This window comes from Dendrobium catenatum, unplaced genomic scaffold, assembly GCF_001605985.2.
Source record: "Dendrobium catenatum unplaced genomic scaffold, ASM160598v2 fragScaff_scaffold_772, whole genome shotgun sequence".
In the NCBI taxonomy this organism is placed as follows: domain Eukaryota; kingdom Viridiplantae; phylum Streptophyta; class Magnoliopsida; order Asparagales; family Orchidaceae; genus Dendrobium; species Dendrobium catenatum.
In genome coordinates, this window is record NW_021319234.1 from 1,186,919 (window position 1) to 1,199,428 (window position 12,510).

The window sequence follows — 12,510 nt, forward strand, 5'->3', positions numbered from 1 at the left end:
CTCCAAATCCGGCTTCCTCCCCGGCGACGAGTCCTCTCGGGATTACTTGTCTATTAGTGGCATCGTTGAGTTTACTTACAATCCTCCTCCGCTAGCCCCTATTTTCGAGAGCAATGAAAGGTCCTCAAGGTGAATGATCTAAATTTTAAACGTGTGGCTTTAGTCGTAGCTATTTGCATTATCAAGTTTATTTTGGTTATATTTTGTAAGACTCATGTAATTCTTAAATGTAATTACCGCCGTTAACATAATCTATCACGAAGTTTCTTGAATCCAAATTGAGAAAGCTAGATTTTATCGTTAACATTGCAAAGTTAAACTCTCATTAATCTCTAACGTGCAATTCATGTTCACCGCATGTGGTTTCACATCAGGTACATGGTCCAACCAGTCATAACAGCTAGTCTAACTCGAGTTTCAAAACACTTTCCTTCTATGGTTCTCCCTTTCAGTATGAACACATATAAAGCTTAAGAAAAATGCTATCAAATAAAACGAATCACAAATACTGAAATAATTCATTGTATTTCAATGATCTTACTTGCTTTTGTATCTCTGTTTGAAGGAGACTTTGAATCAGATTATCAATTCCTGGAGCATTGTATCCAGAACTGAAGTGGCCAACATTTGTTTCAAAAATATGGGCCGCATCTTTCTCCATTAAGTTGGAATTCTTAGATCTTCCTAAATATGATCCAGAATTTTTTGCTTCATGTAGAATTTTCTCAAAAAGGTATCCCTCGCCAATGCATTTCCCTTCCACAGAATCTTCGTTAAAATCATTGGGTAATTTGTGAAGGTTTGCAACTGAAGTTGACAAAAGTTGAGAGATTCTATCATAGTTGCCTTCGGAGTCTGTTTGGTCATATGGTTGATGAAATTTCAGACCTGAAACATCATGAGTTGGACACCCATGATAAGCCCTTGAGAACTGGGCATCGCGCTGTGGTTCTGAATGGAAGCCAGGGAGATGTGCATTCTCGTGGTCGTTGTAATAGTAATCTTGGTGTTGATAACTATTCTCATAAGAATCACCCACTAGGCCATCTAAGGAAAATAGCATGAGATTAGTGAGCAATTTCTTATTGGGATTATAACAAAGTTTCTAATGATTTAGAGATTGAATAATCGGTAATGTCAACAAATAAAAACTTACTGTGAAAAAGCTTTTGTGCTGTTGCTTGATGAACAATAGAGTCGGGCAATGCTGAAAACAACGTTGAAAAAAATTGACCAGGAAGAAGAAATTGTGGTCTAACTGAAGAATGAGAGTATAAACATATACAAAACATAACAAGTCGAAGTTTTGAATATTTGAAAGAGGCCATTACGCATGTGGTAAAATGTAAAGTGGTTCTTACAGTCAAATTATGTTTGCATTATAGAAAATATGTAGAGTTTGATAGAATGGATAAGAATGTTCACTACCAGGGAGCACAAAGAATGAAAGAATAGGAAGCATGCAAGAAATTAAAGCTAACCAAATCTAACATAAACATGGGCAAGAGAAGATCAACAGTTTGTTCGGTTCATATAAGGCTTTGTTTGGGATAATTTTTTACTGCTTCTTAAAATAGCTTTCTAGTTTAAAAATTAAAATTTTTATACTAGAAACCTGTTTTAAGAAGCAGTAAGAAAGCCATCCCAAACGAAGCCTAAATCCCAACATTTTAGGGAGAAATTTTTATGTGACCACCACAGAAAAGCCGAATTGAAGTGCAATTTGGTATGCTTTGATCAATTCAAACACAAACATGGTCAAAGAGGTTTGATAGACCTCCTATCAGTCCACAAAAATTCAATTGGAGTTCATGCAAGCAAAAATCAATCTAGTTGTAGCATACAATTACTATCTTCTTCCTCAATTAGAAGCATCAGGGTACTCGTTTCTTTTATAATTTCATGGGGCGCAATATTGTAAAAGCTTCACTAGCAAGATAGGAAAAAGGGTGAAGACTAATATCTTAATAATTTTTACTAAAATTTTGTTTGTGGCCTAAACTAAATGATTCAAAAGATTATGGACTCCAAGGGATATATGCAATCTGTGAACTTGGAAAATAGTCATCAATATGTCCAAATGATTTTTCTTAGTCCAACAGCATCAGAATCAAGAAGTATATCAAAATTTAAGAATTCATTGAAGGACAAAAAGTCATAATTAAATTTTTCGTTCAGAGAAAAAGTGAGCATTGATGTCCACCAAAATTACAAAAAAAGAGTAATATGCCAAACAAGTCACAAAAACTTATTATTGACCTTAATGGCCGGCTTGACCAAAAAATCAACAAAGAAAATTCTAACAATACTAGACTATAATGAACTAAGCAGGAGTAAAGCATCTTATTGGGCTGGCCATAAAATCAATTGATATTTTGTACTACCAAACGTATTAATTACCCGCAAAGGACAAAGTCTAAGGATCAATTTCCACATAATGAAAACTTATCAGGTGGGCAAGGCATCCATGTAAAAGTCCTTGTCACCTTTATTTGATGTGTGCTGAGAATTCTAGCAGCGATGAGGCAATATTCTTACTCTATAGGTTTTCAGAAACTTTTTTATCAAAGAGCTAGCTTTGACCTTTTTGGAAGATAAATTGACAAATTTCTATTAGTTCCTACCTTCCATAAATTTCCATCTTTGAAATGTCAAAGTCAAATTAAGGTTGCTGATCTATACATCCTGAAAATGATTCATGTAGACAATAATCTCTCTTTAATTCTACAATTTTTTGATGTTTGATAACTATGTTCATAATCTCCTTTCATGAATAATCTTGATATAGTGATAAAATCTCCAAAACCAAGAATTTTAGCATCAAAAAGTATACTCCATCCACTTTCATATCTCACTTGAAATATACTAAATAATCAAACTTTGACAAATCACCTTCCTTCTATTTCTTATATAGTAGATAAAAATCAACCATTTTATTGTTCATCTGAATCTCAATAAACAAAATTTAAATGTTGAAAAAGATAACTCTCCTTGCAGCATAAATGTCTGCCTCATTTATTTTACTAGCAAGAATGCATGCACACAAAATGCACTTAAAAATAAAGTTTTGAACTCTACCCATATTATTTTGTGAACAACCACTACAGGTAATTCATCATATACCGACAACATTATTTCCAACAGTTAGACCGGCGTATTAGCCACTGGTAATAATCGGAGGTTATACTGGTGGTTTGGCTGCCGGAATTTCCGGCGGTTCATTGACCGTCGGATATTACACCAGTACTTTGCTAAACCGCCGACCAAATGCCGGAAATTTCAGGCGATTATTCTGCACTAGCCACCACTTTGACCGCTGGTGAAACAACAAATTAAAACCGTCGGAAAATAATACTGTCAAAAATAAACCTCCGGTTTCAATTTCCTACACAACTAATACCGACGGAAAAAAAATGTTGGAACAATGAGTTTCCGCTTGAAAAATCTGACGGAAATGGAAGATTTTGCTGTAGTGTGTAAAGGCGTTTGATTCATGCATGTATGCTCCCCTGTTTTTGTACTCCACACACTTTGATAGTAAACTTCATAAATCTCCTTTGATGAATGCATATTACCATCTAATATTTAAATTTTTATGTAAATATCACTACATTTTTTTATCTTTATATTTATCTTTATAACACCCAAATTTTTTATCAATATTTATATATGAAAATATGAGCTTCAATTTAAATAGGTTAATATTAGTGATATTTTTTATGTAATTCAAGAGATTTTGGTGATATCTAAATGTAAAAAATTGAAGTGTTAGATATATAAATACATAAAAAATCAATGCCATGCATGAAGTCCAAAAAAAAAAAATTTTCAGCAATATATGAGCCTGGTTGGTTCATGTTTATTTATTGCTTTACATCACTAAACCAGTTTCCACTGTTCAATTTCTCTGTAAAACTACATAATTTAGAAGTGAAATCAAAAGAACAAACTTTCTTAATTTTCTAATAAAAATTTGTCCAAATATACATTCTTTTGTTAATGCTACATCAAAAAACTTCAGAATCATAAAGAACAAAACCGAAGTAAAGGCCAAAAATCATACAAAAAAGAAAAGGAACACATCCGAACCCTAAAATTTGAAGAAAATTAGTGCAGAGAAGAACTTTACCAATAAAAGAATCATCGAACTGCGGCGTCTGATTGTCTTCCTGACGGAGATCTTCAGGTCGAGAGAACTCGTAAGCATAGCCCTCGTAATCAAAGGAACGATTTTGGGCTAAATTGCTCATAGTTCTAGAGATATTGCCGGCGCTTTTGCCAATGCTGACGGAGGATAGCTGCGGTGGTGGAAGCCCATAGAACGGAACCGCCGGATCGAATGCCTTCATCGGCGGAGAACGCCGGAGGTCGCCGCTACTCCGCGGTGCTTCCGCCGTGGCGACGGTGGCAGTGGGAACGGGATAATTAAGATCAACCAATCCACGAAGGGTTTAGGGATTTAGGGTTTCAATAGGGGATCGATCATCTTCCCCATCTTCATCTTTAACAAGATTGAATTTGTTTCATCTTCGAAACTGTTATGAGAATATTTTCTGAGATTTTATGCCATATTCAGTTTTTTTCTAAATAAATTATATTATTTATTTATTTTATATTTATTCCATTAATTTTTATTTGGAAAGTGCGCAAAATCTGATGGAATATTACGGATTTATTATCTATTTTGAATTTAAGAAGATTTGGTACTACATATTTCATGCCATAAAATTTAAATTTTATATATATAATTTTTTAAAAAGATTGTAAAATAAAATTTAATCAGATTTTTTCATAAATACATTTTAAAAAGGCATTTCGAATTTAGAAATGAAGATTTTTCGTACTTCTAGCTTTTTAAGCTAGTATTTCATATTTATGATATATTCCAAATAACTTTTTTAAGCATTTTTTTAGTACAGAAATTTTTATTTTAAGAAAATTTGGTATTAAAAAGTTGCTTAAGAAAGTAGTAAGAAAGTCGTCTCAAATGAAGTCTAAAACTCCAGTATGAAAGTATTAAGAAAGTCTCCCTCCCGTATTCCAGCGCTCACGTCCACACCCATACCCACTCTTGTGCCCTTGCTCATCTAATGTGTTTATACCCAGACAACCAGATATGCACCCGCAGTGAGCCCTTTCCTTTCTTCATGCACCCTAGCTCGCTTGCTCAAAACCCCTTCGCCCGCCCTTGCCTGCATGTCCTCACTTGACCTACAAAATTCTTGGTTAGCGAGTCGAGTCGAGTTAACCCAGTGGGTTCAGTTCGGGTCTAAAGTTTCGACCAATTTAAAAAATTGGGTCTAATTAGGGTTAACCCGTTTGGACCAGGGTCAATTTTGAGCTGGGCTCGAATATCTATTTTGACACCCCTAATTATTCCTATTAATGTACGTGTTTTATTATTATTGCAGAAATTTACTGTTACTATATTATTTGCTGCTCTTGCCACTAGATTGTTATTGTTACCAATATAAACATTGATATTATTTGACACTACTAAGTCACTGTATTGATATTTAGCATGTGACATACTAAACGTGTAATATACTGATTTGATACTAAGATAGAATACATGGATAGTATGTGGACACTTATATATACTTTTACTACGTTGATATGATTATGACAATCTTTACTGATGACAATATTTACTGATGTTTAATTTTACCGCTTTATTTGATTTCTCTACTAATTGATAACACTGATATGACAATTGTTTTTCATGATTCGACATCCATGTTGGTTTACTGATTTCTCAATTGTAATGCTTTATTAACTTCCATACCATATCGCTTTACTAAGTACAGTCTTTACTGCTACTATATATGCATTTTACTATTTCTGTATTGATTCATGATCATAAAAATATTAATGTTATTATTTGACTGTTGATAAGAATATTACTCCTTTGTCGTGTTTTGAGCTCAGTTTTAGGATTTAGTTACTTCTTTGGCTCTTGAGCTCATTATATGTGATTAAACGACTTCAAGTCAGGACAAGAGAACAAGAGTATGAGATTAATCATGATATTTTAAGTTCATGTTCTTGTTATTTTAGCAATTCTTTTATACTCATGATAAAGTAATTACGACAAGATTATATAGATCCTGAACAGTGTACATGATTTTCAAGAAAAAGAATACATATGTATATCTTAATATTTCGATTGATAGTTTCACTTATGTTGATATTTATATTGATAAAAGAAATCATATAACTTTGATTATTATATATTAAAAGATAAAAGAATAATTTTTTTAAATTAAATTCCAGAACATCATAATATATAAGAGAAGTTACAACAATATAATTCTTATATTAGCCTCTATTATTTAGATAATAACTTCAAGGATTTAATAAACAATATCTCCTTCTAGCATGACATAAATTAGCAAAGGAATATAAATAAGGGGAGTTAATAAATCCACATGCTCAAACAAGCATATATATGCAATTAATCATTAAGGTTAGGATAACTTACCACTATGACAAACAATTGAAATAAAATCAATTGTGATAATATATATGATTATTATTGCATACTAGAAATTTTGAGTCGGTAGAGTATGAATTTTACATCTTAACAGTGTACAAAGATTCAGTAGGTAAAAATGAAAATAGTAAGATCAGATAATTTTTTACGTGGAAAATCTGAAAAGAGAAAAAATCATGATGACTGATCTAGTTTAAAACCACCATGTAGCAAGTGATACAAATACCATTCTTTCTTCATTATTGAAAAAGAGGGAGAGTACTAATATCAAGCGTCCACAGAGGGATAGTCTATACCTAATAATATTGCTTAGTTTTTTCAATAGTGATTATAGAAATAGATGTCCATATATGAAGAAATATATCCAACAACAGGGTCAAAACTTATCAGTATTCTGGAGATGATGGTGATTTCTGATATTGGTCGTCGCTGGCGATGATGGTTGTCGGTGGCGATAATGATTGTCAATAGCGATAGCTAGGTTTTACTATCGATGGCGATAACTAAAAAAAAACAAGAAAGTTGTCTCTAAAGAAAAAATCTAGGACAAATTCAATGTTCTCCATCAAATGATTCATATTAATTCATTTGATCAAAAATCTTTCGTCAAGAATCTAAATGCCTTAATGATGTCAGAATAAAGTGATATTTGACTAATTGGATTTATCTTGTCAAATAGCTCAATTTGACTATAAGCATATCATATTTGGAGACTATTTGGTTCCCAATTTATGTTTTGAACCTTCTAAATATACTTCAATCCCTTGGTTCGAGCTCATTTTGACTCGGATTAGACCGATTTTGGTGTCATTGAGTTCGTCTTGTCAAGACGTTTCATTCGACTGTAAGGTTGCAGAGATCATATTTTGGATGGTTCGAAATTTAATTTTGAAAATTTTTAGTTCAAATATGCTTCAATATCAGTGTCCGGGCAATGTGATTTTTAATGATGTATCAATCATTGCTATTTGAATTAAATATATTATAAGTTTTTTTTTGGAACATTTAGACCAATTAAAACAAATTCATACACATCATATACTCAAGCTTTTAATTTGGGGCCTCTTTGTTGATGGTAAAAACTCTCAATCAATAGATCAAGATGAGCTAAATAAGATATTATAAGTAGCTAACTATAACATCTCATATAGAATTTTTATTGTGTCCGATAAAAATACCGAGCATACCGAGTGCCTGTACCGAGCACAATACCAAGCACTTTAGAGACGTGGCGTTTTGTTATTGGTTTCCGAATGCATTCGGTAACCTGACGGAATCATTACTCTCTCATATGGGACTTAGTTATTATAACTTAAAAGATATAATTATTAAAAAAATTATCTTATATTGCTTAATTTAATGCTTGTACAGATATAGTTTTAAAAATATCTTTCTTAAGAGATCAAAAGATTGAAGTGGCTCCTAAGATACAGGGAGAGCTAACCCTGGACCTTTCAATGGCTTCCACCGCCGCTAACGCCGCTGCCTCCGCCGATGATTCACAGGAGATCGAGGTCGACGTCCCTGGTTTCTTCCGTATCTACAAGGACGGCCACCTTTTGCGCTTCATCGGCACCGACAAGCTCCCCGCCGCACTCGATCCGGCCACGGGCGTGGACTCCAAAGACATCACCATCGACCCGACAACCGGCGTCTCCGTTCGCCTCTACCTCCCACCCGTCGCCGCCGGCCAAAAGCTCCCCCTCCTCGTCTATTTCCACGGCGGCGCTTTCTGCCTCGAATCATCCGCTTCTCCCGCCTACCATCGCCACCTCAACTCGCTCTCTGCTCTCACCCCTCTAATCGGCGTTTCCGTCGATTACCGCCTTGCCCCCGAGCACCCTATCCCCGCCGCCTACGAAGACTCATGGACCTCTCTTCTCTGGGTCTTGTCCCTCCCAGATCCATGGCTGTCCGACCACGCCGATCTGAATCGAGTCTTCATCGCCGGCGACAGCGCCGGCGCAAACATCTGCCACCACATGGCGTTGCGCGCCAGGGTGGATTCGGCTGCCGGGGTAATCCTCAAGGGGGTCGCATTGATTCACCCATATTTTTGGGGATCGGAGCCGATTGGCTCCGAATCGACGGATCCCGCAGTCCGGTCTACCGTGGAAAAACTCTGGCAATTCGTATGCCCTAATTCCACCGGACCAGACGATCCTAGGATAAACCCTCTCGCCGTCGATGCCGCAAACCTCGCTTTGTTGGGCTGCGATCAGCTACTTGTTACTGTAGCCGAGAAGGATACCATTAAGCACAGAGGAAAAGCTTATTACGAAAAGGTGAAGCAGAGTGGCTGGGAAGGGAAGGCGGAGCTGGTGGAGACGCCGGATTCCGAGCATGTATTCCACCTTTTTAATCCTGATACCGACAAGGCGAAGGAGATGACTAAGCTTTTGGCTGATTTCTTCAACAAAGAATAGGTTTGATTCTGGTCGTCTTCTTCATCAGATTACTGTTATGCTCTAAATAATCGATCGATTTGATCGCTCCGACGATTAGATTATGTTGTTCTATCTGTTCTGTTTGCCGTTCTACTGATCTCTGGTTTCAATAAACAGAGAAATTCGGATACGAATTAATCCATTTATAAAATAGGTAAGTTTCAGGTTAACCTGTAAACTCATTTTTAAATCCAAAAATAATTTGTTTAATTTTTTTTTTAACTTTTTATTTGATCGCATAATATTCTTATTTTTTTATCAAATTTGTTAAATTTTGTAATTAATCAATTATAACAAAAAAAATTCACCAAAGCGGGTTAATGCGTCTTCAGGTTATTTGGGTGGCTAATGGGTTGAGTTCATACATGTATTTTTGACCTAACTAAAAAATTGTTTTATAAAGCAGTAAGAAAGTTATCTCAAATAAAGCCTAAATCTATTCAAACATTTAAGATAATCAAATTTGTGTGAAATTTTTATGATAAAAAAAGTCAAGAGAGAGCTAATTTAAATGGATAGCTATCATATTAGAGAAATTTTTTTGCATTCTCATACATATAATTTTATTATTATCATTATTCTTTCTATTAAATATTTTGATTGATGGCCTTTTTACAAAAAAATTCATACTAAAAAAATGTTTGGGCATAGTATTGAGAAATTTGGCTTTATATATCTCTTAATATATGTAATTGGAGAAATATTTTTTATGTCTACTTTCTTGGAGAAATATATCTAAAAATTTTCTTAAAATAAAATTATGAATAAAAATGATCTAAAATAAAATAGAATAGAATAAAAATAAAATAAAATGATTTATTTAATGTAAAAATGATCAAAAATAAAATCAACATGATTTTTTTTTTGTTTCGCATAAATAATTTGTTATGATTTATTTTTTTTTTAATTTTAAGTAATGACATAACGGTCCTTTCACATATTTTTTTTTTGGGTAAACCCGGGGCTAAAAGCCCATGTATTAAATGAACAAAAGATTACAAATTACAGCAATAAGAAAAGCAGAAAAGACTGTGGCTAACATAAGAAAAAAACATCCAGCATGCCAAAGACAGAGATGCTGATGGAGAAAATTACAATAAAAAGACTCAGAAAATGAAGGACCAAACCCCAATCATCCATTAGTCAGAGAGATACACAGATTGCTGTTGCGGTGGCTCAGGTTGCCAAGAGAAGAAGACAGGCTTGCATAAGGGTAGGCCATCGCAGAACCTCCAGCAAGCAGCAAACGAACGAGTTCAAGCCTGGTTGCCAAGATGACCGTCCATTTTCAGTCCTTTCACATATTATTCCACTAGTTATGCCAATATGCCTATAGAATAATAAAAAATTCCTTGCAATATTTATGTCAGGCAGGCTTACCTTTTATAAATTAGTTCTTTGGGTATTTTATATTATTTTTTTGGAGTTTTTTTTTTCTTTATATGACAATGATTGATTTCCACAGCCAATACCTAACTTATGATAATTTTATATCAAAAAAATTTTTTTTTTAATTAGTTGATTGTGATTTCAAAAGATATGAGTATTATATTTCAACACCTATTAAATTAAAAAAAAAAAGGATAGGTAGGTTTTGTGGAATTGATGTATCTCCTAATATTCTTTATTTTATACAAATATTTTTTATGATTATTTTTATTTTCATATGATACGTTAATGGTCATACTGATTGACGTACGTCTAATAAGATTAGAGGTTCCTCCTCTCAATTCTATTTAGGATTTCTCCTTGTTTTTTCATTTATGATTTTTTTCTCCACCCTTGTAGGCCTCTATGGCTTAGATTCTTTGGCTGATCTCAACATGGACCCACTTGAGTTTCCATCGCTTAATGCGTGGAATCCTGACAAAATATGAATTGAAAGGAACTTCTTACTTTGCATGTTCCACAAGCTAAATATCCTTTAACTATATCCATTGTTTGGAAGGGAAATTTTCTTTCTCCAACATTGAAATTTTCTCTATGCGCTAAATTTCTTTTAATTACATCCATTGTTTGAAAGAGAAAATTTCTTTCTCCACAAGTTAAATTTCCTTTAATCAATCTTCATTTACTTTTCCTCGTATTTGTATTAAGACTGACAACTTTGCATCCTTTCCAAATGAAATCATAATCAATGTTAGAGAGAATATATTAAATTATTGGTTATCTATGAATAGAAGCATTTGGCCTGTTCTTCTTGTCACACATTCACGCATGATAATGCCTCATGCCCCAAATCTAGTATTCCTTTTAAAAAACCTACACCCACCCAACCCAGCATATAACATCCTTGTGAAAGGAGTCGCAATCGTTCCCCTTTCCCTCAATAAGTGATGAACCAACCTAAATTAACCTCGTTTAATCCAATCCCTCCACCTACATCCATTGATACTACCAAAAATCACTAGCATGATACAACCCTCCTACTTTCTAAGACCTCAACACCACTATTGATCCATCACCAAAAAATAGCTATTCCTCAACTTTTGATAATCAAGATTTCTACCACAGTCACTAATAATAATTTCTATCACCTTTAGTAGTATCAACTCACATACATATCCAGCATCCTCATCCAACACTAGTGAGAGCAATGCTAATGTATTGTGAGATCTCGTTCCCTTACTGTTCCTCTATGAATTGGATTTTCCTCCCAGGATCGGCTGGGACGATGTTGAGATCGGCCAGGCCGATTAGTGCATTGAAAACGGCTGATTTCTGGAATGATTTATGGAGTGATTTCTGGACTGGATCGTCCAGGATGATTTTGGATCATCCTGGGACGATCAGATACGACAAGAATCCCGAGAGCATCGTCCTGAGAAATCGTCCAGAGCCGATTGGTTTTTTGTTCTGATCGGCCAGGACGATGTGGCGATCGGCCGGGCTGATCAGACTAAGCATATAAGGAAATCAGCTCGTTTTGAGGAGAGATAAAATCATTTTAAATATATCAGATATTTTGAAGAGAGAGAAAGAGAGGAAAAGTAGAGGAAAAGCTGGATTTCGGAGGCCGCGGAGCGCTTTTTGTCCGACGCCGCTGTTGGGAAAAGTGAAGATCTCGTGGTAAGGACTCCGAATCCTATTTCTGTTTTCAGATATCTTGATTTTTGATCGAGTTGTGCACTGTTTTGTGTTTTCGTAGTCGAATTTTGGACCCGGTTTTGTATTGACACAACTTTCACCGCACAACTTTTAGAATGTTATAGATATGAATATTGTACACGATTTGAGTATTTTCTACGATGATTTTACCGGTCGGAATTGATTCTACGCGATTTTAATCGAATAGAAAAATATCAGGACTTGATTTGATATGGATTCAGTAGAGCAATAGTCTTGTATTGATGTCGTGAATATTCTATTGTAATTTGGAGAAATTTGGAATTTGTGATTTTTGCAGGATTTTTGTGTAAATTTGATAGACTGCCGTTACTCTGCCCGATTTTTGTATGATTTCTGATTTTTCTGAATTTGATAGATTGCATTATTATGAATGTGAATATTGATATGATTGCTTTAATATTGATTATTGATTGATTATTGATACTGAAACACAAGTGGAAC

The 12,510-nt window shown here is 34.5% G+C and overlaps 2 protein-coding genes across 4 annotated transcripts in view; one reads left to right on the forward strand and one right to left on the reverse strand.

Annotated features, from left to right (window-relative positions):
• LOC110101722 overlaps positions 1-4,564 on the reverse strand; it is an 11,866-nt gene extending 7,302 nt beyond the window's left edge. For 2 of the 3 annotated variants that reach the window (XM_020829746.2, XM_020829745.2), the window contains exons 1-3: positions 4,130-4,564; positions 1,157-1,207; positions 542-1,047 (exon numbers count right to left, since the gene is read on the reverse strand). In XM_020829746.2, coding sequence (XP_020685405.1) covers positions 542-1,047; positions 1,157-1,207; positions 4,130-4,349 — 777 coding nt within the window. In that variant the 5' untranslated portion in view covers positions 4,350-4,564. The remainder of the gene's footprint in view (positions 1-541; positions 1,048-1,156; positions 1,208-4,129) is intronic. The other variant, XM_020829747.2, reaches the window with a different exon arrangement.
• Positions 4,565-7,871: 3,307 nt separating this feature from the next.
• On the forward strand, positions 7,872-9,070 carry LOC110101723 (probable carboxylesterase 2). The gene has a single exon (XM_020829748.2). The coding sequence runs from the start codon at positions 7,951-7,953 to the stop codon at positions 8,917-8,919; it is 969 nt and encodes a 322-aa protein (XP_020685407.1). The 5' UTR covers positions 7,872-7,950; the 3' UTR covers positions 8,920-9,070.
• The last annotated feature ends 3,440 nt before the right edge of the window (positions 9,071-12,510 follow it).

Coding starts and splice junctions, on each gene's coding strand:
- LOC110101723 (XM_020829748.2), top strand. CDS start 7,951: ATGGCTTCCACCGCCGCTAACGCCGCTGCCTCCGCCGATGATTCACAG.